Source organism: Monodelphis domestica, chromosome 2, assembly GCF_027887165.1.
Source record: "Monodelphis domestica isolate mMonDom1 chromosome 2, mMonDom1.pri, whole genome shotgun sequence".
Lineage (NCBI taxonomy): Eukaryota > Metazoa > Chordata > Mammalia > Didelphimorphia > Didelphidae > Monodelphis > Monodelphis domestica.
In genome coordinates, this window is record NC_077228.1 from 166,652,999 (window position 1) to 166,678,562 (window position 25,564).

The 25,564-nt window shown below is 35.4% G+C and overlaps 1 protein-coding gene across 1 annotated transcript in view; it reads left to right on the plus strand.

The window, feature by feature from the left end:
* SPTA1 (spectrin alpha, erythrocytic 1) overlaps positions 1–25,564 on the plus strand; it is a 116,179-nt gene that overhangs the window by 77,955 nt on the left and 12,660 nt on the right. The window contains 7 exon segments of the mRNA XM_007481672.3: positions 8,151–8,249; positions 10,131–10,293; positions 10,619–10,695; positions 11,734–11,943; positions 15,758–16,054; positions 21,982–22,094; positions 23,396–23,413. Of these exon segments, the coding sequence (XP_007481734.2) occupies positions 8,151–8,249; positions 10,131–10,293; positions 10,619–10,695; positions 11,734–11,943; positions 15,758–16,054; positions 21,982–22,094; positions 23,396–23,413 (977 nt within the window).

A 25,564-nucleotide genomic window follows, 5' to 3' on the forward strand; every position in this document is an offset into this window, starting at 1 on the left:
GGGATAGGAACAGAATTAAAATTCAAACTTTAACTTTGGTATTTTGTCCATAAAGGGAATTTATCAGAGCACCTAGAAAGTTCAGTTTTCTTAAAACTACAAAGATATCTTCTTATAAAGACAGTTTTCTTTAGAAGGACAAACAAAATTTAACCTAAACTCAGAGCTCCCACCATCTTGAGAGAAATTTCACACTATATAGGACCATTGTGTTGACTATTTTTATAAAGAAAGTATTTCTCCAGATGAACTTTAGGAATGTTGTTTCCAGGGATTATAAACCTCTTATTTGATAAAGATTTGGATTCCTCTGTAAGGTAGCTATATGGTGCATTGGATAGAGCCCTGCGACAAGAGTCAAGAATACTAATCTTCCCAAGTTCAAATTCAGACTTGGATACTTACTAGTTGTGTGACCCTGGGCAAGTCATTTAACTGTATCTTTGTTTCTTCATCTGTAAAATGAGCTGGAGAAGGAAACTAGTATCTTTGCCAATCCCAAATAGGGTCAGGAAGAGTTGGACATTACTGAAAACCTACTGAACAACAACAAAGGCCATATATAGGTCACATCTCCACAGTTCTAGTGGTAACCTGAACTTTGGGCAATTTCCAAGTACAGATAGGAAAGCACATAGATTACAGCACCCAATACAATCAATTGTTTTCTATATTTAAGAGTTATTAAAATAGCAAAGCATAACAAGGAACTTATCTTTGATTACTAAATATAAACAGATAAAAATAGTTCACCTATATAACACTTTGCTCACAGTAACGTTAGTAAAAAAAAAAAGACTATTATTCTCATTTTATAGATAAGGATACAGACTCTGAAAAGTTGTTGCTTGCCCTTACACAACTAATAAATGTCTGAGGCAGTCTTTATTTTCTAGGTCTTACTGCTTCTCACAGTTTAGAGCAAGATCAAAAACATTGTGATATAGCCAAGCACTTTCTTAGAAATGTACATTTGTTAGGTCTATAATTACTTTTTTCTCTGAATATGTAAAATGATAAGCCTTAAATGTTTTTCTTTGAGTCAGAAATTTTGGAAGTTGTTCCTGCTTTTGCTTATTTCATAATTGTGAGATTTCAAAGCATCTTGGTACCAAAAGTCTTTCTAAATTCCTTCCCCCATGTACTTTTCAAGGACATCATTTAATTACTTGCTTAGCACTTATCAACAAGAAGGCAGTGATTTGTCATTCAAATGGAAAATAAACTCCCTGAGGTCAGGGACTGTTTTATTTTTATCTTTCCATCTCTATGTCAGGGCCATGTTCACTGTAAGCACTTAGTAAATTTATTGACTAAAAAAAATGATCACAATTTGCTCTTCAACTGATGTAAGGACTCAGTATATCAATGTACCTCTTTTCATGAAAGAGAAATTGGCTTTCTGCATCCTGAATCCTTTATTTAACATGAATTTGCTTAAATGTAGAATGAGAGATTATTACCACTTTTCATATCCCCACTGTAAACCCTGTGGTTGTTCTTTTCCAGTCATAACTTGATTTTCTTCATCTTTGGTCCTTTTTTTGCTCAATATTCCATTCTTTAAAGTCAAGAGTTGTTCTAAGAGATTATTTATTACATCTATGAGCATATTGTTTAAGTTTCTTTACTAGTCTTTTCAAGCTTCCATCTCCTTGCAAATTGTTTCTCTCTTTAAAAGGCTAGAACGTTTTACCTCAAAATATGGTGATAAAGAGATCATTTAAAATATTTGAATAAAACTAAAATAGGCTTAAACAAAAATAAACTTGAGCTGTTCACAGAGTCAGCATCAGATATAGCAAAAAGAGCCTTGGATAGGGAGTCAGGAGATCTACACCCAGCATTGTCTCTAACTCATTGAGTGATTCTAAACAGGTAATATTTCCTCAGTTTCTTCAAGGATAAACTAAATATATTTATTATAGGCAATGATGGGCAAACTACAGCCCAAGGGTCAAATCCATCATGCTACCTGTTTTGGTGAGTCTATAAGCTGTGAATGGCCTTTTTATTTTTAAGTAAAATAAAATTTTATTTAAATGGTTTTTAAAAAATCCTAACTGGTTGGCTATATGGGCGAAAGTTTTCCAGCCTTAAGTTTCTTCTCAACTTTAACATTATATTATTCTCTAACAATTCTTATTTTATTTTTAAAAACCCTTATCTTCTGTCTTAGAGCCAGTATTGGTTCTAAGGCAGAAGAGTAGTAGGGCTAGGCAAAGGGGGTTAAGGGACTTCCTCAGGGTCACATAGGTAGGAAGTGTCTAAGATCACATTTGAACTCAGGACCTCCTGTCTCTGGGCCTGGCTCTCAGTCTACTGAGCTACCCAGCTAACCCAATTGAAGTTCATTTAAATGAAAAAAAAAGTACAGAATGGTGGATAAAAAAATTGAATTGGGGGTCAGGAAAACCTGAGTTCAAATCCTACACAGAAATTAGTTGTGTTAACTGGGAAACTGTCTGTGCCTTACTTCCCTCATTTATTAAATTAGAGGTTCTATTTAGTGAACTTGAAGGTACCATCCCAACTTCAAATCTATGAACAACTTATACTTAATATAACTTATGCCTAATAATAATAATAACAATCAACTATTTCAGACCTTGAAAATTAAAAAAGAAAACACTAGGGATTTTGTGAAAAAATGTGGGCCAGTTTGAGGTGTTATAGTCTGAATCCTATATTTCTGCTTCCTATGGTGTAAATCAACCCAAAGTAATTTTGAGCAAGGCAGCTTAATATAATAATTATAATTGTCCTACTTTCAAGATTTTGTTTAGAAATTTAAAAGACTAAATCTTTTGGCAACCATAATTGAGTCTATCTAGGAGTAACTCAATCAGTCCCTTAATGAATGATTGAGAATACTAACTGCTCAAAATCCCAACCAGACTCCAAAATTAAACAATTAAAGATACAAACAATTTTTAGCTAGGCAAGCCAAACTGACAGCACTTGAGATTCAGAGTCCTATTTGGAAATAGAAACGATAAAAAAGCATAAATCTTAATGGAGATTCAAGTTCCTCTCTCTAGTCCTGGATCAATATGTTGTATATTGGGAAGTCTAATATGTCTGTATCCCAAGATGCAAATAAGACTAATGGAGCCAAAGCAACTTCAAGGGAAGAAGGAGCCTCACTTGTCAACACTGGCTGAAAGGCTTTAAAAGCTATGCACAGGGCTTGATGAAGGTGACAGCAGGGGGTCATTATAAGTAAGGTCTTGAACAGAAAAGTAACATTTGAGTGACCCTGGCAGTCGAATATGGTTTGAACTATAAAAGAGAAGGAAGAGAGATGAGGAAACCAGTCTAGAAACTGACATGGTGGTCTTTTGGGATCTAGAAAATGCTAACTGTGAGGGTCCCTTAACCTGTGATACAGGAAAACTAGAGAATAAGAAAGGTTCAGAAAGTATTAATAATAATAATAACAGTAATAATAACAATAAGCATTTTATAGCACCTACAATGTGGCAGGCATTGTGCCAAGTGCTTCACAAATATTGCCTCATTTGGTCTTCACAACTATTCTCAGAGGCAGGTGCTTCTGTTATCCTCATTTTATAGTCTTAAGAAACTGAGACAGACTTACTGAAGGTCTAAGAGCTAGTAAGTATCTAAGGCTAGAGGTGAACTCAGGTCCTCCTGACTCCAGGACCAGAGCTCTATCCACTGCATCATATGAAACTGTAACTGACTGTGTTCCAGCAACATCATTGCCATCCCTCAGTGATTCAAAGTACATCTTTAGGCACAAGACTTTCTTAGAGACACACAAGACAAGGGTACGTAGCAAACATAGAAAGGATACATGACCAAGAATAACCAGACTCCCCAGAGCTATACTGAATTAACCACAAAGAAGTCTCCACTCAATCTCTTGATCAGCCTCCTTCCTGCACAGTCAGATTTATAGTATCAGTAATAGGGATCACAAGACTATAGAGTTTAGATCTGGAAAGTTTGACTTAAGAGATCATCTCACCAAACTCTTTGATTTATAGATAGATAAACTGAACCCCATAAAAGATAAATTACTTCTTCAAGGTCACACAGGTCATAAATGTCAAAGATGAGATTCAAATCTGAGTCTTCTAACTTCAAATCCAGTGTTCTTTCTATTATCATGCTGCCTCTCAGTATAGAAACATACTCTTGAAGTCCTGGATTGTTGCTGTGTTTATATGCTACCTAGAAGCAGCTGCAGAATGGGACTAAGGTTGATGCTCCCTGCTCTTGTGTTTCTTGGCAGCATCTGCTGCTTTCCTGCTCCTACAGCTCAACTCTTTTGTTTCCCTGATAGTGCAAAAATAACTCTGGCAAGAGGTGATGAAGGCACATAAAACAATTCAAAGGAGATTGGGAAAGAAATTTTCATTTTTTGTTTTGTTTTAAATATTTTATTTCCTGCCAATTCATATACTAATAATTTTATCATTTTTTTTTAAATTTTGAGTTCCAAATTCTCACCCTCCTTCTATTCCTTTTCCCTGAGATAAAAAACAATTTAATATAGGTTATATAAGTACAGGCATACAGAACATATTTCCATATTAGTCATATTGTTAAAGAAAACACAGACAAAATGTTTCTGTCTGTATTCAGACTCCTTCAGTTCTTTCTCTGAAGGTGGATTGCATTTTTCATTATAAGTCCATCTTTGAATGCTTTGAATCTTTATACTGCTTAGAATAGCCAAGTTACTTACAGTTGATTGTTGAATAAAGTGTCCTCCTAGTTATGCTCACTTCTTATATCAGTTCAAGTAAATCTTTCTAGAGTTTTCTGAAAGCATCCTACTCATCATTTCTTATAATACAATAGTTTTCTGTTACAATTGTATTCCACAACTTGTTCAGCCATTCTCCAGTTGATAGGCATACTTTTAATTTCTAAGTATTTGCCCCCAGAAAAAGAGCTGTTTAAATATTTTGTACATAAAAGTCCTTTCCCCTCTTTGGGATACAGATGTATGAGTAGTATTGCTAGGTAAAAGGATATTCACAGTTTTATAACCCTTTGGGCATAGTTCCAAATGTTTGGATTAGTTACAACCCCACCAAGAGTCCATTAGTGTCTCAATTTTCCCAAATCCTCTCTAAAATTTGTAGTTTTTCTTTTCTGTCAGATCAACCCATCTGATAGGTATAGAATGATACCTCAAAGATGTTTTAATTTTATTTTCTCTAATCAATAGTGATTTAGAATATTTTATATGACTATAGATAGTTCTGATTTTTTCATCTGAAAAATGTCTGTTTGTATCCTGTGATAATTTAATAATTGGGGAAGAACTTGTATTCTTATAAATTTAATTATTTCTCTTTTTAAGAAATGAGATCTTTAGAGACATTTGTTGCAAACATTTTTCTTGGCTTCATTGGTTTGATTTGTACAAAATCTTTTTAATTTAATGTAATAAAAATAATCTCCTTTATATCTTATAATGCTTTCTATTTCTTGTTTGGTCATACATTCTTCCCTTATTCATAGATCTGACAGGCAAACTGTCCCATCATCTTTTATGGTTATGGTATCACCCTTTGTGTCTAAATTATGTACCCATTTTGACCTTATCTTGGTATATGGTATGAGATGTTGGTTTATACCTGGTTTCTGTCAAACTGCTTTTCAGGTTTCCCAGCAGTTTTTGTCATACAGTGAGTTCTTGTCCCAAAAGCTGTGATCTTTGTGTTTATGGAATACTAGAGTACCATGGTCATCATTTACTGTGTATTATCTACTTAATCTGTTCCACTGGTCAACTACTCTATTTCTTAATCAGTACCAGATTGTTTTGATGATTACTACTTTGCAATATGCTTCAAACTCTGATGAGGCAAGGCCACTTTCCTTCACATTTCTTCCTCATTGATTCCCTTGATATACTTTGTTCTTTCATATGGGATTTGTTATTATTTTTTCTAGTTTTATAAAAATATTTTCTTAGTAGTTTGAATAGTATGACATTAAGTGAATTAATCGATTTAGATAAAATTGCCATTTTTCATTATATTAGCTCATCCTAACCATGAGCAATTAATATTGTTTCCAAGATTATTTTGGAATCATGTTAGTATAGTTCCTGGGTTTCTCTTAATTGTTAGATTTAAGTATTTCATATTGTCTAGTTATTTTAAATGAAATTTCTTTTTCTAGCTCTTGCTGCTGAACTTTCTTGGTAACATAGAAATACTGATGATTTATGTGGATTTATTTTATATCTGCAATTTTGCTAAAATCATCAATTGTTTTAAATATTTTTAGTTAATTCTCTAAAGATATTAATCATATCTGCAAGGAATGAAATTTGTATCTCCTCATTGTCTATTCTAATTCCTTTAATTTTTGTCTTCTCTTGTTGCTATACCAAGCATTTCTAAAATAATATTACATAGTAATAATGATAATGGGAATCTTTGCTTCACCTCTGATTTTAGAAGACTCTTAGCTTATCTCCATTACAGATGTTTTTATTGATGGTTTTAGATAAATACTATTTTCTTATTTTAAGGAAAACTTAATTTGTTCCTATGCCCTCTTGTGGTTTTAATAAGAATGGGTGTCATATTTTGTCAAAACCTTTTTCTGCATCTATCGAGATAATTATATGATTTTTGTTGTTTTTCTTACTGATATGGTCAATTTTGCTTGCATTCCAGATATAAATCTCACCTGGTCATAGTAGTGTTTTATTCTTCTGATATTTTGCAGTAATCTCCTTGCTAGTATTTCATTTAAAAAATTTGCATCAATATTCATTAGGTAATTAGTCTATAGTTTTCTTTCTAAGTTTTTGCTCTCCCTAGTTCACATATCAGCATCATATTTGTGTCATAAAAGGAATTTAGCAAGACTCTATCTATTTTTTTCAAATAGTTATATAGTATTGGAATTAATTGTTCTTTAAATATTTGGTAGGATTCACTCATGAATTCATCTGGTACTGGGAATTTGATTTCTTTTTCTATGATTGGGTTATTTAAGTAGTCAATTTCCTCTTCTATTAATCTGGGAAATTTATATATTTTAAATATTTACCCATTTCATATAGGTTATCAAATTTATTGGAACATAATTGGACAAAAGGGCTACTGATAATTATTTTAATTTTTTTTCCATTGGTGACAAACTCACCTTTTCATTTTTGATACTTATAAACTGGTTTTCTTCTATTTTAATATGATTAACCAATATTATTTCTATTTTATTGTTTTTCCCCATAAAACTCACTTGTAATTTTATTTATTAGTTCTGTGGCTTTCTTATTTTCATTTTTGTTAATCTCTTCTGATTTTTATGATTTCCAATTTGGTATTTAACTGAAAGTTTTTGATTTGTTCTTTTTCTAGCTTGTTTTTAGCCACAAGTATAATTCATTGATCTACTCTTTTTCTATTTTATTAATGTAAGGATTTAGATATATACATGTCCCCCTATGTATTGCTTTGGCTGCATCCCATAAATTTTGGTATGTTGTCTCATTATGGTCATCTCTTTAATGAAATTATTGTTTCTATGGTTTGTTGTTTGATTCATTTATTTTCTAGGATTTGGTTATTTAGTTTCCAATTATTTTTTTAATATATGTTTCCACTACTTTTTATGGAAGACTTTTTTTTAAGGAAAGCCAACAGTTTGGAAAGGTAGGAGTCGATCATATTCAAAGTCTTTGAACCTGAGTACCTGGGAGAATGATAGTATTATGAAAAGAATGGAAGCAGATGTGATGGTGATTCAATTTGTGAATGAAAAAATTTTAAATATTTTTATGGTATTTTTTAAAATTGGTAAATATTTTCTCTCCCATATCAGAAAAAAAGAGAAAATATCTTTAAGAAATATAGACTTGAGGGGCAGCTAGGTGGCTCAGTGGATTAAGCACTAGGCATTGATTCAGAAGGACTTACCTAACACTTTTTATCTCTTACCTCTGTGACCCTGGGCAAGACACTTTACCCATTTGCCTATCCCTTGCCCATCTGTCTTATAGAATTGTTACTAATGCAGAAAGTGAGGGTTTTTTTTAAGAAATATGTACTTGATCTATGTCCCAAAATGCATTCCACATTCTGCCTATTATCCTATAATCTTTCTGCCTGGTGATTTTTAACTGACTGGTCTGCTGATTATCCATACAGAGCTTACTTAAGAAGCATGAAGCTTTGGAGAATGATTTTGCAAACCATGAGATTAAAGTTCAGGAAATATGCATTGAAGGAGAAGACCTTCTGGGCAAGGTAAGTGAAGGGATCATGGCTTACCTTTTTTTAATCTGAAAATAATGACTAGAAGTCTATTTAGCCAACAGGTAAAAGAAGAAACCATTGTTCTGGGCATTCTGTTTGGCTGCCCCCAGGCCTTGAAACATTCTCCCTAGTTTACTTCAATTACTGACATCTCTGGCTTCCTTTAAGTCTGAACTAAAATTCCATATTCCATATAAAACCTTCCCCAACTCTTCTTAATTCCAATGCCTTTTCTCTGTTAATTATTTTCTATTTATACTGTACATAGCTTATTTTGTTTAGTTTTATTTGCATGATGCTCCTCACCACCACCCTTAGATTGTAAAGATCTTGAGGGTAAGCATTGTCTTTTTGCCTTTTTTTTTATTGATGTACACAGAGCTGAATCCAATGTCCAGAACAGTCACTTAATAAATGCTTATTGATTTATTTTCTTCCTTCCTTTCCTTCCTTCTGAACTGGTCATATTATGGAATAGATAAATTTTTTGTGTAATAAGCTCAATTATCACATAGTATCTTGTATGTATCCTACTTATTTATGTTTATGTTAAATAATTTTCCAATGTTTCTCAAAAAAAAAACACCTTTCCCTCCTGCTTGTTCCTTCCCTTTATGTGTTGTTTCCCTCTATTATGCCATTATAGTATATAATCTCTTTAAGGGTAAGGACTATCTCTCTTGTTTATCTTTTGTATTTTCATCCCTTCCTACTCATTAGCAGAGTATTTGACATGTATTAATCATTGAATAAATGTATTTTTATTCATTAATTCTTATAACACCCCCAACAAAGTATAATCTCCTTGAAGGGAGAGGTTATATTATTTTTCTCCTTTGTTTCAACCAGCATCTAATATGATTTTCACATATAGCAGGCACTTAACAAAATTGTGAATAGACTCATTTATTTTAAAGATGCAAGCCACCTTAAGGATAAACTAGTCCATTTTTTTTTCATTTTAAAGATAAACTGAGGCCAAGAGTATTTTGCTCTGGGACAAATAGATAGGATAAGGTAGTTCCAGGATTCAAATCCAAATCTCTGTCTCTTGATATGCTTTTAACTACATCACAGCTTTCTACCCATCAGCATTCATTCATTCAATAAACTTCTAGGAATTATTTATAAGTATTTATAATTACTGAGCCTGATTGTACTCACTATATTTGGCCTCTCTCAGTATCTGCCCCTGAAGTAGTTAAACTAGGTGATGCCTTTGGTCCTTTTAAAGCATAAATCCTATGATCTTATAATCTTATGGATACTTGGGCAAAAGGGAAAAGAAGGGGATATTTGGGCAACTCTCCAATACTAACAAACTGCTCCTGGTGATTTTATAAATTATAGAATCAAATGGGCCATTCCAGTGACCTGGAAGTCAATTATTATATTCATTGTTTTGTAGAGAGATTCAGTGAAATAGAAGGAAGACAGAGAAAATTCCTTTATAATTAGATATATCCAAGAGTGAATGTTCTTCCTCAGGAGGTATTTAGAAATCCTACCTCCATTTCCCATCACCAGTGGAAGCAAGATGACCATTAGTAAAGGAAGTTATAAAGGCAATTCCTGGACCTATAGTGGTCACTTTAGTTGTCATTTTAATCTTCTTTGACTCATGACATTCTCTTCTAATACAACAGAAACACCCCTGACCCATCAAACACACACACACACACACACACACACACACACACACATAACACACACATCCCTCCCTCCCCAGATCAAAAAGATAATCATGTTCAAGTTATATGGGAAGCATTGCAAGTTCTTAGCCTTGACCTGGATAGCTGTCACTTGGGATTAATAAATATTCATTGATTGATTGGTTGTTTCCTTTCCTTCCCTTCTATCCCTGTGACTCAGGAGGACACACAGCACAAAGACAAAATCACAGCCAAGATCAATGGTCTGAAGTCAAAGATCCCTGCTTTAGCCAAAGCAATGGCAGCCTGGAAGGCCCAGTTGGACGAGGATGCTGCTTTCCAATTGTTTAACTGGAAGGCTGATACAGTAGAGTCCTGGATAGGTATGACCTGAATGAGCTCAGTTTTATCTATATTCTCAATTTCCCTACTCATAAAATGAGAGCATTGTCCTAGAAGATTTATAAGTTCTTTTAAAATACTTAATCTTACTATCTTGTGATCCTACTGGCTCACTTTAGAAAGAAACAACTTTAAAAAACATTATACATTCTAATAACTCATAATTCTCAGTTAAGAAGTTCTTTGTAGCATCTAATCTAAATGTTTCTTGTTATCCTTTAAAGAAATTTGCTCCTTCTCTTTTCATCCTCCAGCCCTCTCCCATAAATTGTTATTGCACTTATGGCTGCATCTTATGCTTTTCAGCTGAAAAAGAATCTTCCCTGAAGACCAATGGTAATGGAGGAGACCTTGCTGCTTACCGTATGCTACTCACTAAGCAGGTAAAATGGGAGCTACCACTTACTAGAGTGGAAACCAATGGAAAAGAAGGAGTTTTGAGCAATGAAAGACCTGAGTAAGGAGAAGTCAGCCTTACCCTCTTAAATTATTTCATGCTCACTTCAATTATTTTTATTTTCTATTGTAAGTTCTTACCACATAGGGATTTTTATAATACAGACTCCTAGGGGTTCTGCTATCAGAATTCTTATTTTGAGATCCATCTTCCAAAATTCTTCACCTGTTTATTTCCCAAGGAAGAGGCAATATGTGATATAGTGAATAGCCAGCACCTTAGGCTGGAGAGAATCCAGAGACCTGAGTTTTGGTGCAAGTCCTACTTTCTGCCACCATCTGTAAAATGAGGACCTTGGATTATGGGAACTCTAAAATCTTTTCTACCTTTTATCTTATCAATCTATTTTTTACTCCTGAAGAAGCCACAAAATTTGGATAAAACTCTGCTCTCAGCTTTAATGGAAATTGTATTCTGAAATTTATTATTCAATCATCAAGTATTTATTAAGAAATCACTGTATACAGAGTTACTGTGTTGCACTAAAGGGACCTACGAAATTTAGATAAGATTCTCCTATTTGGCTTAATAGATCTTATATTATTGTAATGGGATAGTGAGTGAATAATTTAATGACCAAACACTGGCTCCCACTTCTTTTTATGACACTAAATATAATCCTCATTGAGTGTGATGGAGTAGAGAGTATATAAATTTGGAGTTTAACAATTGGGGTTCAAATCCAACTCTCTTATTTGTACCCTGACCTCATTTTTCTTACCCTCTGTTTCCTTTATATATAAAATGAGAGTATAGGGATAGGTCTCTTCTAACTCTAAATATATAATTCTTCTAACTTATGATCCATGAATCTCCTATGTAGACCCCATCTTGATCATCATTCCAATCCTCACACACCCCTTTTTAAGTTTCTCAAATTTAGTGGATTGCCAGGTGTAGATGCTCCCTTGGTCTCCACATAGATTACTCCCTAGTTTATTCCCTCTTTATTGCCTTCCTGTAGGATACACTGGATGATGGCCTGAAAAGCTTTGAGCACAAACGGCTGTCAGAAATAACAGACTTAAAAGACCAACTGGTGGCAGGGGAACACAGCAGGGCAAGTACCATCGAGGACCGGCATGCCGCCCTTCTTGAACGCTGGGACCAGCTACTGGCTGCTGCTGCAGCCCGAAGGGCAAAGCTGCTGGAGGAGCAGCTCCCCCTTCAGAAGGTAACACCCCAAGGGGGAGAAATTAGTAGCACCTCTGCTAGCAATGAACCCAGCATAAACCCCAGAGGCAGTTTTTGCAGTGGGAGGGATTCTATCCATAATCGAACAGTAGATCCACAAGTAATTATTAAAGGGTTATATAAGGAGATAATCGAGTGGTCAGTTCCACTCCCTTCCCCACCTCAATGTAAAGAAGCTAAATGTATTATGGTGGGGTCATATCTACTGAGGTTTTCATGCTTAAACCACCAGTGACTTAATCACTTACGGAGTCCCATGGAAAATACCACTAATGTTCTGGGTCTGCCTTGTTCATTTCGACCTGCTCCAATTTAAGTTCCCAGTCATAGATCATCACTATATGGCTATATTCAAATTTCTCAGCGTCAGAGGTACGACTGTACTGAAGGGAAATACATTTCCTCTATTTACCATGCTAGCTCTTCTCTCTCTAACCAACCAGCCATTCATATCGCAAGACATGCACACAATATGAATCATTTACAAAACCAGCTGATTATAATAGTGACATTTTAGATCTTAAATAGAACCACTTAAGGAAAAGGAAATAATCCTAAATATTATGTGATGATAATAATATTTATAATATATAATATAATATTACACTAATTTATAGTTAGCAATAAATTAAAGCAAATGCATAAATAATAAAATACATTACAATGTATACATAAGTCCAGATCTCACTCTTCCACTAATGCACTCAATAACTTGTGAGGAGTGGACACAAATTTGGAGGAATTTAGCAGGGAAAATACATCAAAAAGGAGGAAAATGCAGTTCTTAGGGTAACTCTCAACTCTTGACTGTAGACCTGTAGACTGTAGTTGCTGGTTCCTTAAGAAACATCCTTACCACATGAAATTGCTTTTCTGTGAATATAGACTCTTCAGCATCTAGCATTCTCTTCTTAACATACATAAAGCTGTAATATTATACATTATACTAGAGCTATAATTGTTGACAACTAATATTTATATAACTGCATGCCAGACACTTTGCTAAGTGCTTTTCAATTATTATCTCATTTGACCTCACAATAACCCTAGAAGAGCAGGTGCTATTATTATTCTCACTTTATTCATTTATCCCCATATTATGTATTTATTCCCAACTTAATAGACGGGTGCTATTATTTTCCTCATTTTACAGTTGAAAATAGAGATTAAGTGACCCTTCCATGGTTACAAAGCTAGTAAGTATCTCAGGTTGAATTTGAACTCTGGTCCCTAGACCTAGTACTCTACCCACCATGCAACCTAGCTTCCTCCAACATAACATTTCCAAACTTTTTCAATAACCAGCATCCTTAAAAGTATATTCAGAAAGTGTTAACTCTTAATAAGAATAGCAGTTCTTTAAAAGCCAGATAGCTGCTAAGTTACTCAAACTGACTAACTGGGCTATATAATCCAATTAAGTCAATTATTTGCTCATTAAAGTTTTGCAATGTCCAATCGAAATAGGGCAATAACCTCTCCATTCCACAGCAATCCAACTTAGATTTACAGTTGACTCTGATACTGAAGCTGAAAAGTCCCTCTGCCAAAAGTACCTCATGCTAGAGGTGGCTGCCCCAGAGAGCAAAGTTTTTTTGAAAAGCTGTACCCTTCTCTAGCTCTAGGTGGGACTGAAAGGCAATCACTATTACAGGAGCTCTTGATGAAGGACATCAATCTTTCTAGACTAATTGGAAATCACTCAGTTGAAGTCTTCTCTAAACTGACTGACTCTCAAACTGAGCTTTTTGGTCTCTTAAAATGTCTGACTCTTCCCCTCAGGTTCCTTTTCACCTCCTGTGTGATGCTATCCTTCTGTTCAGCTTCTCTTAAACCATAGCCTTCTGAATCTGTGGCTTTTTGGTTTAGCTTAAAAGTCCCAACTCTTTGAATTTCCCATAACAAATTCACAGTTCTTTTTTAAAGCTACATAATTCTCCAATGTTTATATGATTTTTTATTTTCTTAATTTTACCTTCTTTAATCATTAAAATATGTAAGTAAGAATAGCCGAGATATCTATCATCTATAATTTAGTTCTAAAGTCTCCAACAAAGTAGTCTGTTTCTTTGATATCCTTGACATTATCTTTCTTATAATCACATCTTTCAAATTTTTAATAAATAAAAATCTTAATCTTTATCTTAACATTAAACTCTTCCCACAGAATTGAGGGATCATTCCACATTGTTAACAAAGAAATATAAATCCTCAAATTTACATATTGACCATTTTCAAAATTACCCAAATCCCAACTGGAAGCTGTTCTTCATTATTTCATTTTTAAAAATGTATGTTCAAACAAAGTTCTTTTTCTCTTCCTGTTCTATATCAAAATTTTTATATATAATAGCAATAGTAGCAATATCTTACATACTTTTACAATTGACATAAACCTCTTTTGCAATGAATAAAATTATCTGGATGCTATGTATATATATTTAATTTAACTTATTAATTGACTATTCAAGATTTCTAACTAGCCACAGTCAGAACACAAACCAAAAGAATGAGCAGTTAGTCAGGAAAGCTGAGCCAGAGAGAAAGGTGTAAGCAAGAACAGCAAGGTAGCTAGCTTGGTGAGAAAGGAGAATGACTTCCTGTTGTGTAAGTCAAAATATATCCCTTTTGATATCATCAGCCAGTCCTTCCTGTGGACACCTCTGATTAGAAAACAGGCACATAAGAAGTGGTTTCAGAGACCTCAACTTTTCCCTGACCACTTCATCACAGTAAAGAGCAAGTATTAAGAGGACACCAACAGATTTGCCACACAGCTGTCCAGAATGGCTGGCACTCTTCCCAACATGGTGGCTACAACTAGCTGATTTCATTGCCCAAGAGAATTCTTGTTTACAGATAAACAAAGAACAGACCCACATCCTGTCTATAATAAAAGCCAACCCAGTGATATGACTTTGACCCCATTATCCTTAGCAAAGACAAAAGATCCTGACAATTAAAGGGAGTACCCAACCCAGTTTCATAGCTTAGGGAAAAGAAACTGTAACTTTAAAATCATGCTGTTTCATCTTGACTCCAAGAGGGAACCAAAGGGGAAAAATTATTTTTCAAAAACATCTCAATTCAATTTTCCACATTTCACATAATTTTGTCTACTTTTCTCATTATTAATATACTTCTTAAAGAAGTAGCATACTTCATGCTTAACTATATGTTATAAACATAGTGTTAAGTGTTGGAAATACAAAAAAAAGTAAAAAAAAATTCCCCTTGTTCTCAAGAATCTAACAATCTAATTGAGGAGACAATGCAAAAAAATGTACATATTTAGTATAAATGGCTGTTCATTACGGAGAGAAGGTACTAGCACTAGCAATGAGGGAGATTGGTAAAGTCTTCTTGCAGAAAGTCAAATCTGACTTGAGTCTTGAAGGAAGGCAAGAGGTAGAGATATGGAGAGCAGTCAGTAACTGATCTGTGCCCTTCTCAAATGAAGGGTCTGGGAAGAATTCACCAATGTAAGAAAGATGATGAAAGGGTAGAAGGAAATGGTAGCTAAAGCATGGTATCTACGATCAGAGAATGAAGAAAGACTAAGAAATTCTTCCATAAATTGATCCAAAGTCTGGCTCCCTATTCTATTTACTTAATGTTCTTACTCCTGCCTTCTTGGGCTACATAGGATAAAACAACACATGTTATTTTAGACCACTGATTATTATCTCTCTGATGAGACAGTCTCTAGAAGATAGAAAATGAATAATGGATGATCTCTGTCTGTCTGTCTGTCTCTCTGTCTGTCTGTCTCTCCTTTGCACCCTCCACCTCAGGCTGAAGAGTTATTCTTGGAGTTTGCCCAGAAGGCTTCAGCCTTCAACAACTGGTGTGAGAATGCAGAAGAGGACCTCTCTGAACCTGTACACTGTGTCTCCTTAGAAGAAATCCAACAACTTCAGAAGGACCATGAGGCCTTTCTGGTCTCCCTCCAGGGAGCTCGAGCTGACTTTGACCACTTGGTAGAGCTGGATCAGCAAATTAAGGCTTTGAACATGCCCTCCAGTCCCTATACCTGGTTAACCGTGGAAGTTCTAGAAGGCATCTGGTTGAATCTGCCCAATATCATCAAGGTACAAACAAGAGAGGGTGGCAACTAGGTAGCTAAGTGGTTTGAGAGCCAGGGTTAGAGATGGGAAGTCCTCTGTTCAAATATGACCTCAGACACTTCCTAGCTGTGTGACCTGGGGCAAATTTCTTAATCCCCATTGCCTAGCCCTTACCACTTTCCTACCTTGAAACCAAAGAACAGTACTGATTCTAAGACTGAAAGTAAGGATTTTTAAAAAGAAAGGTACCATGGGTCTAGTCCTAGGATCAACAAATTATAGTAAAAAGAGCATTAGATTTAGAATCAGAAGAAAGCTTTTGTTCCCTGATATTTATTTCATATATAACTTTGGGCAAACACTTTTAGGCTCTATACATTTTGGTTCACTTATCTATTAAATGATGAAGTTGGACTAGATGATCTCTGAGGACCTATTTATTACCTAACCCTATTTATTTATTACCTATGTCACAGATAATCAGAACCATCTGTCACTTAGGACTTTGGATAGTTGGGCACTGATTCAGGGAGATAACTTGTACATATGCAAAGGAATTCAGTGCCAATTTATGTTTAAAAATAAAAATGAGGCTCATATATATGATTTATTATATATTATATAATTATATACAATATATGTGATATATGATGGTTATAGATATATACATATATATATATATGTATATATCTATCATGGCTTAAGTCCCCATTCCCCCTATTCCTTCACCCTCTTCCCCAAAACTACCATCATTACCAAGAATAAGAGTTAGGGCTATCTTTCACTTCTCTAATAAGCATTTACATAGCACTTTAAGGTTTGCAAGGCACTCTAAAAATATTATCTTTTGTTTCTCAAAAAGAATCTTCAGAGACAAATGCAAAGGGAGAGAGAGTAAATTGTCCATGTTCAGATAGCTAGTAAATACCTAGGGTGGCATTTGAACTTCCTAACTCCAGGCTGAGCAGTCAGTGCATTGCTCTACAAAATACCCATTTATTTTTGCCCTTGAAGACTACCTTTGTTGTTTATTTTGATCAGATTCATCTGATCATCAAAAAAACCAGAGTTTTTTTCAGGATTGCAAATGTCCTACTCCATTGCTTTGTTCTGATAGTGGTGATCTTGGCTTCATAAAGGCTACAGAATTCAAGATTTAGCAAAATCTACCAAACTGGAAAAGTTTTGATTAGGGGCCCAGTGATAGACTGTGAGTCTCTTATATGAGATTCAACTAGTTTAGTTCAGAGAGGTTCATCACCAGAAAGATGGCACACAGATGATGAATTTGGGATGCTACAGTAAATTATAAACATGATTTACTCAAAGGCAGATGGATGCAACCAGCATTAGTGGAGTGAATACTCCTACTAATGAAGTCACAAGTCATTGAAACCAAATATAAGAATGTTGGGACCTGAGTAGGGAATATATAGAAAGATTAATGTTGTACTCCATTTCTGCTAACAAAAAGCTCTTCTAGGGAACCATATCCCTGATAGGGAAAGTCTTCACTGGTAGCATCATCCAGAGGGTCATCAGGCACTTCTTGGAAATAACCTCAGAGCTTTCCCAGGGCAGAAGGAAGGAGGACAAAAATAACATGATTCTGCTGACACCACTAATTGATTTGGCATCAAGGATATCAACCTACTTTATTTAATCTCATGGAAGACTTAGCTTAGGAGTCAAGGTCAGGAGACAACACCTGGGAACTTGGAGGAGAGACAAAGGGAGAAACAAAGGTTAAAAGAGTTAGGATTATGCCTTCTAAGGAAAAGTTAGTTATAGTTTAGGAATATTTTTATTATTTTTTTATTTTAATAACAAATTTCCACAAAAGTTTTCCAAAGTTATATGATCCATATTGTGGGCCTCCTTTTTTCCTTCCCTCCTCCCAGAGTTGATAAGCAATTCAATCTGGGTTATGCATGTATAACATAAAACACAAAACATTTCTATATTATTCATTTTTATAAGTAAATAATCTTATAAAAGCAAAACACCAAATCATAGAATTGGGAATATTTTTAAACAAAGGAAGATACTCACCTCTGAGGACACACACACACACACAAAGAATCAGACTTAGAATTTGATAGTTATAGCTCCTCAACCATTCATCATCATATCACTGTAATCAATCAGCCTTTATCAATACTGTGTGCCAGGGGTAAGTAGGTGGCACAGTATATAGAGTGCTGTATCTGAAGTCAGACATATTCATCCACCTGACTTCAAATCTGACCAGACATTTACTAGCTGTGTGACCACCCAAGCCACTAATCCTTGTTGGTCTCAGTTTCATCATCTGTATAGTTAACTGGAGAAGAAAATGTCAAACCATTCTAGTATCTTTGCCTTGAAAACCCTAAATGGGGTCACAAAGACCTGAACCCAATTGGAAAAAAAAGAAAACCTGAATAAAAATAAACTGTGTGCCAGGAACTGTGCTAAATGCTGAGAGAACAAAGAAAGATGAAATTTTAATACTTGCCCAATCTCACATTCTAAGGGAGAGAGATATTTAAACAACTATGTACATACAGTATATATCAGAGAGAATGAGCTTTCATCTCAGAGGGAAGACACTACCTGTAGATAGGGATAGGGGAGACTGGAAAAGACTTCCTGCAAAATGTAGTAGAGGAAGGAGAGCATTCCATTCACAGAGGATGGCATGGACCCTTGTGGCAGACTAGTAAAAACTACCATCACTTCCAAAATAATATTTTCAAATGAATAAGATAAAATGTATTGTTACATAAGGAAAGGGTCAAATGAAATCTCAAGTTAAGAATGCCAATTCTAGAGCAAGTACCTTTTCTCCAAACTGACTTATCTAGGGAGGAAGTGGAGTTTGGGAATGAATTTTGAACCATCATGGAAATATTCAGGACATCCTGAGTCACCCTTGAGCTGATTTAAAGCTTTGGGAAAGTCTCACTGCTCCCTTAGCCAACCTGCTCACTCTTAGCCACTCAGTAAACAGGGATACTTGAGGATCATATTAAGAAATAGCAGGAGCCTCCATACTTGGGATACTGACAGGTGGGCAAAGGGGACCACACACATATACAAATCCACACACACACACAGAGGCACACACATACACAAAGATATACACACACATACGCAGAGGTACACACACAATCCCAGATTCAACCAAAGCATATAGTTAGCTTTGTGGATTATTCAATTTGAAATTTGTTTTAAATCAAAGTCTATTTCCTCTCAGAATACCCTTGAACCATATCTCCTCCCAGCACTATCCATTGATTTGGGTCAAGGAATAAAAACTCTTTTTAATCTTTTTTTTTTAATGCAAGTCAGTTCTGCTAAAAGTTTTTATGTAGGACATCAAGGTCAAATAAAAATAAAACCATAGAATGATAATGCTAAACAGGACCACAGAGACAATTTAGTTTAAGGATTTAATTTTAAGTCATTAGGTGGTTCAATTGATATTGAACTTGGAGTAAAAATAACAAAGTTGTTTTTCAGTAGTTTTTTCAGTCATGTCCAACTCCTTGTGACCCCATTTGGGGTTTTCTTGGTAAGATACTGGAGTATTTGACATTTCCTTCTCTAACTCATTTGACAAATGAAGAAACTGGGGCAAATGGGATTAAATGACTTGCCTAGGGTCACAAAGCCAGTAAGTGTCTAAGGATGGATTTGAACTCAGGGTCTGCCTGATTCCAGGCTTGGCATTTTTTCTACTGTGTAACCTAACTGTCCCTGGATCCAGGAAGAGACCTGAGTCTAATTCCTGTCAGGGATGCTTAACTAGTCACTTAATCTCTTACCAGCCTCAGTTTCCTCATCTCTAAAATTAGGATGATAACAGTAGCTACCTCATACAGATGTTATAAAAATCAAATGAGTTAACATATGTAAAGTTCTTTATAAACCCTAAAATTCTTTTTAAATTATAGTTCTTAATATTAATTTTATAATTGAGAAGAACCAGTTAAGCCCATAAAGGGGTAGTGAATGGTCTAAGATAATGGAGCTGATTCAGAATTAGAATCCAGATCTCTTGACCACTTATCCAAAATTGGGAGACTTTATTCCCTTCAGATAACCCACTATTCATGATGGTTGCCTTCACCATGGCCTTTTGTATAAATAATTTAGAACTGATTTCATCAAATCTTGCATTGGTGGTTTACGGTATTGGGACAGAGTAGTCCTAGAAGGATTCCTTAAGATGATTTTTAATTGTAACATTCATACAAGAAATAACCATTAAGGTCCTACTATGTTTAAAGCAACATAGCACAGCATAAGAAAGTTACCTTTGGGGCAGGAAGATATGGATTCATTTTCACTCTTTGGCATATCCTGGCTATATAACCCTGGGCAACATTGAGCACTCTACTAAGAACTGTATAAATGGTATCCAATTTGGTCCTCACAACAACCCTGGGAGGTGAGGTAGATGCTATTATTATACTCATTTTACACTTGAAGAAACTGAGGTGGCCATAGGTGGTGGCTTGTCAGAATCGCACTGTTAGTAAACATTTGAGAACAGATTTGAACTCAGGTCTTTCTGAGTCCTGGCCAGCTAGGTGGTACAGTGAAGTGGAGTCAGGAAGACTTCTCTTCCTGAGTTCAAATCTTGCTTCATACATAGTTGTGGGCATGTCATTTAATCTTATTTGCCTGAATTTTTTTATCTGTAAAATGAGCTGGAGAAGGAAGTGTTAAACCACTCTGATAATTTTGTCAAGAAAATTTCAACTAGGGCCACTAAGAGGTGGAAACAATTGAAAAAAATTGAACAACAAACTTCCTAACTCTAGACCTACTGTGCTATCTAGTATTCTCTAGGCAACATTCTGGGATTATAGATTGTAGGGAAGGTACTAACCTACATTGGTGGAGGTAGTTTCTTCATTTGGGATTTTTTTGTATCAATGAAATCCAAAGTCCAGCCCCTATCCCTACACTATCAAGTGCAAGGCCTATGTTAGATACTGGATAAACCTATAAAAAGATGTATGTGATCCAATCCCCATCTAACTTTAATGTTCTTATAATCTAATAGGAATTGGTATGGTATATAAACAGATATAATGAAATAAATGTAACAGAAGGAAGCTTATGATAAGTAGAGTGATGATAATTTATATTGTCTTTTCATATTTACATTTATTGCTATCCATCTCCAGACAAAGAACCATTAGAATGGGAATGCAGATGAAAGTATACAATTTTTCGCTTGTTTATTTGGGTTTTTGTTTGGGGGTTTTGGTTTTATATGATTATGCACTTACAAAAATGAAGAATATGAAAATATGTTTTGGGTAATAATATATGTATAACCCAGATCCAATTGCTTGCCAGCTCCAGAATGGGTGAGGGAAAGGAGGAAGGGAGACAATTTGGATCATATAACTTCAGAAAACTTATTTTTCTCATCTGTAAAATGAGGATAATAATACATGTAAATATGTAATTTATTTATTTATTTACCAATTAAATGTAATAACAAACATTTATTATTATCCTCATTTTACAGATGAGAAAAATAAGTGTCATAGATGTTAAGTGGCTTGCCTCAAGGCACATAGCTAATAAGAGGGAGATCCAAGCCTCAAATTCAAGTCTTTTGTCTTCAAATCCAATGTCCTTTCCAATATATTCCATTAGGACAAACCAAGTGCCAGTGGAACTTAGCCATAATCACTTCTGGTTAGGGATTAGAGAGGGTTCCAGGACCACTAAATTGAACTATGGTTAGGATTTCAATAGGTAGAGATTAGGGGTGATTTATACCAGGTAAAATGGCTTAGAAAAAGCAGGCATGGGGGTAAGGATAGTCAAGCAGAGGCACAGGGAACTGCTTGGGTGACAGTTTGAGATTCTATTGGAAATATGATACCTATCCAAGTAAGGACTTCCAAAGACTTATTACCCTTGACTCTGGCTTGGGCTTACAGGAAAGAGAGCAGGAATTGCAAAAAGAGGAAGAGAGACAAATGAAGAATCGTGAGCTCTGCCAAGAGTTTGAACAAGAGGCCAGTGCATTCTCCCAGTGGATCCAGGAAACCAGGTTTGCTGCCCCATCTGGGTCCCTTGATTGCCACTGGAGAGGGATTCATCAGACCCTGAAACATTTGAGCCCATGGACCAGTTTTTCCTGAATAAAAGAGCAGGTCCTATGGGGTATAATACCACTTTCCTAGAAAGATATCAGTGGAGTTGATTTGCTTTTTGGAAAGAGCTGAAAAAGATTCAGCAGTCTTTGGGGCATATAATGCAATATTTTCCCTCATGGTGTGGTCTTTGCTTTCACTGCTGCCATTGTGGAAACCCAGGAAGACCTACCTGCCAAGGCATTGTCATGAAATTGTTCCCCTCTTATTCTCTCATTATTCACAAAAGACAACAAATATCTTGATCCCCGGTAGTTATTACACAGAGTCATATCTGATGAGCTAATTTACATGTGAATGATTAGTGATGGCTTATCATATAATTGGGTAAAAAAGTTTTAAAGATTCAGGGATTATCCAATTGAACCTTTTAATTTGACAGATGAAAAAAATTACGAGTCCACAAAGATTATTTATATAAGGCTGTTTATGTCACTCTTACTTGAGTGGCATTTCCTTTGTAAAAGAAGAGGCTTGAAGAAGAAAGTATTTTAAGCTAAAGAAACCAATTTCTGATGGTGTGATTTTTAAAAACTGTGGTATATAAGGAGACAAGAGACAATTTAGAATAGTGTCCATATCTCCACTCTTAGAAAAATCTAATTGCTCCATTGAGTCTATGCTCAACCTATCATAAAGCAAATCCTAGCCCTGAGTATGGAATCAGGTGCTTCAAAAAAAGTCCCCAAATAAGCTGGTCCCATCCACCCTGGGCCAAGCATAAATAAGACAATGATTTGAAGGAAATCAGGAGATGAGACTTATGGAAATCAGATGACAGACATAATGGAAATTGCTGATCCAAAGTCTCTCTCTTTTTCTCTTGGATATTCTGGTGCTGGTGTCTGGTAGGCTCTGTTAATTTTAGAATGTGATATCATTTGAACCTATTGAGATGGGAGCTCACAGTGCTCATTGACTCAGAAAAACAGGTGGGTTTGATCAGATGGTGGGGCCTTTGGGACAGATGGGTAGGGCTGGTACACAACTGGAATCTGAGTGAGTTTTGATATTAGAGATTTGGGAGCTAAGATCTTCGTCATTGAAGAGACTTGATAACAACAAACCGGAAGCATGCTAGAAAATATTGAAGACCTGGGCAAATAAGATTCTTTTGTGCTGAATAACTTGGACTAACCTGCTTTCTCTGTTTCATTTTTTTCCCTTCTGGCTCCTGTTCCTGGAATCCCCTATTCAGAGCTTATTTCCTAGATGGGTTAGTATTGAATTTTATATTTAACATGGGCAAGGGGATGGAAGGGATCAAGTAGCAAGTAAGGTAATCAACCTATTAGTGGTTGCTTGGAGCTCAGTTACTGTAGTCCTTATCATGGATTAAGCCAAAGGCTGTGGTGAGCAAGTAGCAACATTAATGACAGTTTACATTTCTACAGCTGTTACTGTGATGTCAAAACACTTTATATTCATTATTTTATTTGATATTATGCCCCTACAAGGTAGACAAGGGAGAAATTATCATCCTCACTTTTTTTAGTTTCAATTTGTGATTTCTTCCATGTGAAGGACTTCTGGTATGAAAACTCCTTCCACCAATAATAGAAACTCCTCTGTAGCATTAACAATGGAACAGGCTTTGGGCATCATTGATTTCATCCCCCTAATTTTACAGATAAGGGAAGAGCTTTAGAGAGTTGCCTTGAGCCTAGAGAGGTTAAATAGTTTGCTTTTGTCACATAGCCAGAACATATCAGAGGAAGGGTTGAAATTTAGTTCTTTCTCAAACAAGGTCTGTCTTTTGTCCACCACATCACATGCTTCCATTTTATAGATGAAGAAATAAGGGTCAAAGACACAACACAATTTACTTAAATCCACTTAATTAAGTGGCAGAGCCAAATATTTGCCTTTTAAGTGGAGGGTTTTCTTCATATTGACCTAGTTTCTTCCCCCTGAGAAGTCACAGACAAATAGAGAAAGGCAAATCCAATCATAGCAATCAACCAATAAAATTCTTTACTATTATTAAGGTAAAGTAATAGAACTGTTCTTATCCCTAGCCTTCTCCCCTTACCTTCTTGTGACAAAATGGTGTTATGGAATGAACACTAGATTTAGAAGCAGACATCTTTTATTCTAGTTCCATTTCTACCATTAACTGTTTGACCTTGGGCAAGATGTTTAACTTGTTTGAGGCTAGATGTCTTCATTTGTAAAATGTGAATTACGACATTTATCCTTTGTTCCTGGATCATATAGTGCAAGTATTAAAGTGACTGAAGAGTGCCTACTGGCTAGACTCTGTTCATTTGCAAGCCCAGCCCACAGAGCTATATATCAGTAGACAGATCCTGGAGAGATGCTGCAGATAGACAGTGAACTGAGACGGGGACTGAATATAGAAAGAAGACAATGGATTAGATAGAATTTGAGAAATAATATGGTGTTTTCAGTGACTTTGAGTTTCTCCCTGAACCAAAATTCTACCTTGTAAACAAGAATATCCTTTAGTTGTGGCTTTCTGGATGCAATCATGGAATACCAAAAGCTATGAGGAATAGAAATTACAGGTCACCCAAAGGGTAATGGAGAGATATGCGGTGAGTGTAAATAGGCTGCAGCATGTTACAAATGATGAATTGCATCCACAAAAGAGGTATAGAAAAATCATCAAAGAAATGTTATCACCAGAAAAAGAGGTGGACTGGTCAAAGAATAAGAGGTGGGCAGCCCAAATGCTATATTAGTACCCATATGGCTTCAAAATATTTAGAAAGAGATCCCTACCAATCCCTTGGAGAGTCCATGAAAGATTTATAGAAGGGTATGTACAAGACAGATTGAGAAGGCATTCCAGGGAGTAACTACATTAATGGGATCACAGAATCATTGAAGTGTTGTATTCTTTTAGATAATATATGAAAAACATTTTGCCATTATAAAGTCCTATGCAAATTTGAGCTATTGTTATAATCCCAGGCACACCCTCTAGGTTACATGAAAAATCAGTCTATCAAACAAGCATTCATTAAACACTGTGACAGGTCCTGTGTTAAGACCTAGAATACAAAGGAAAAGGAAAAGTCTTTGATTTGAAAGGGTTTATATTTTAATAAGGGAGACAACATATACATAAGTGGGTATGTCAAAGATAATACAGATTCTATAGAAAAGACTTATAAAGGAAGGCACTCAATACTAGAAGCTACTGACAAAGGACTGTTTTGAAGATGTTTGAATTGAATTGAAAAGGAAGCCAAAGATTCTAAGAGTTAGAGGTTAGTGGGGAAAGTGTTCCATGGATGGGGAGCAGCTAATTTAAAGAGAAGAAGAGAGAAGCTGGAGATCAAGTGTAAGGAAAGTAAGTAGGATGAACTGTCGTGTAAGAAAGAGAAAAATGTGCTAAAAG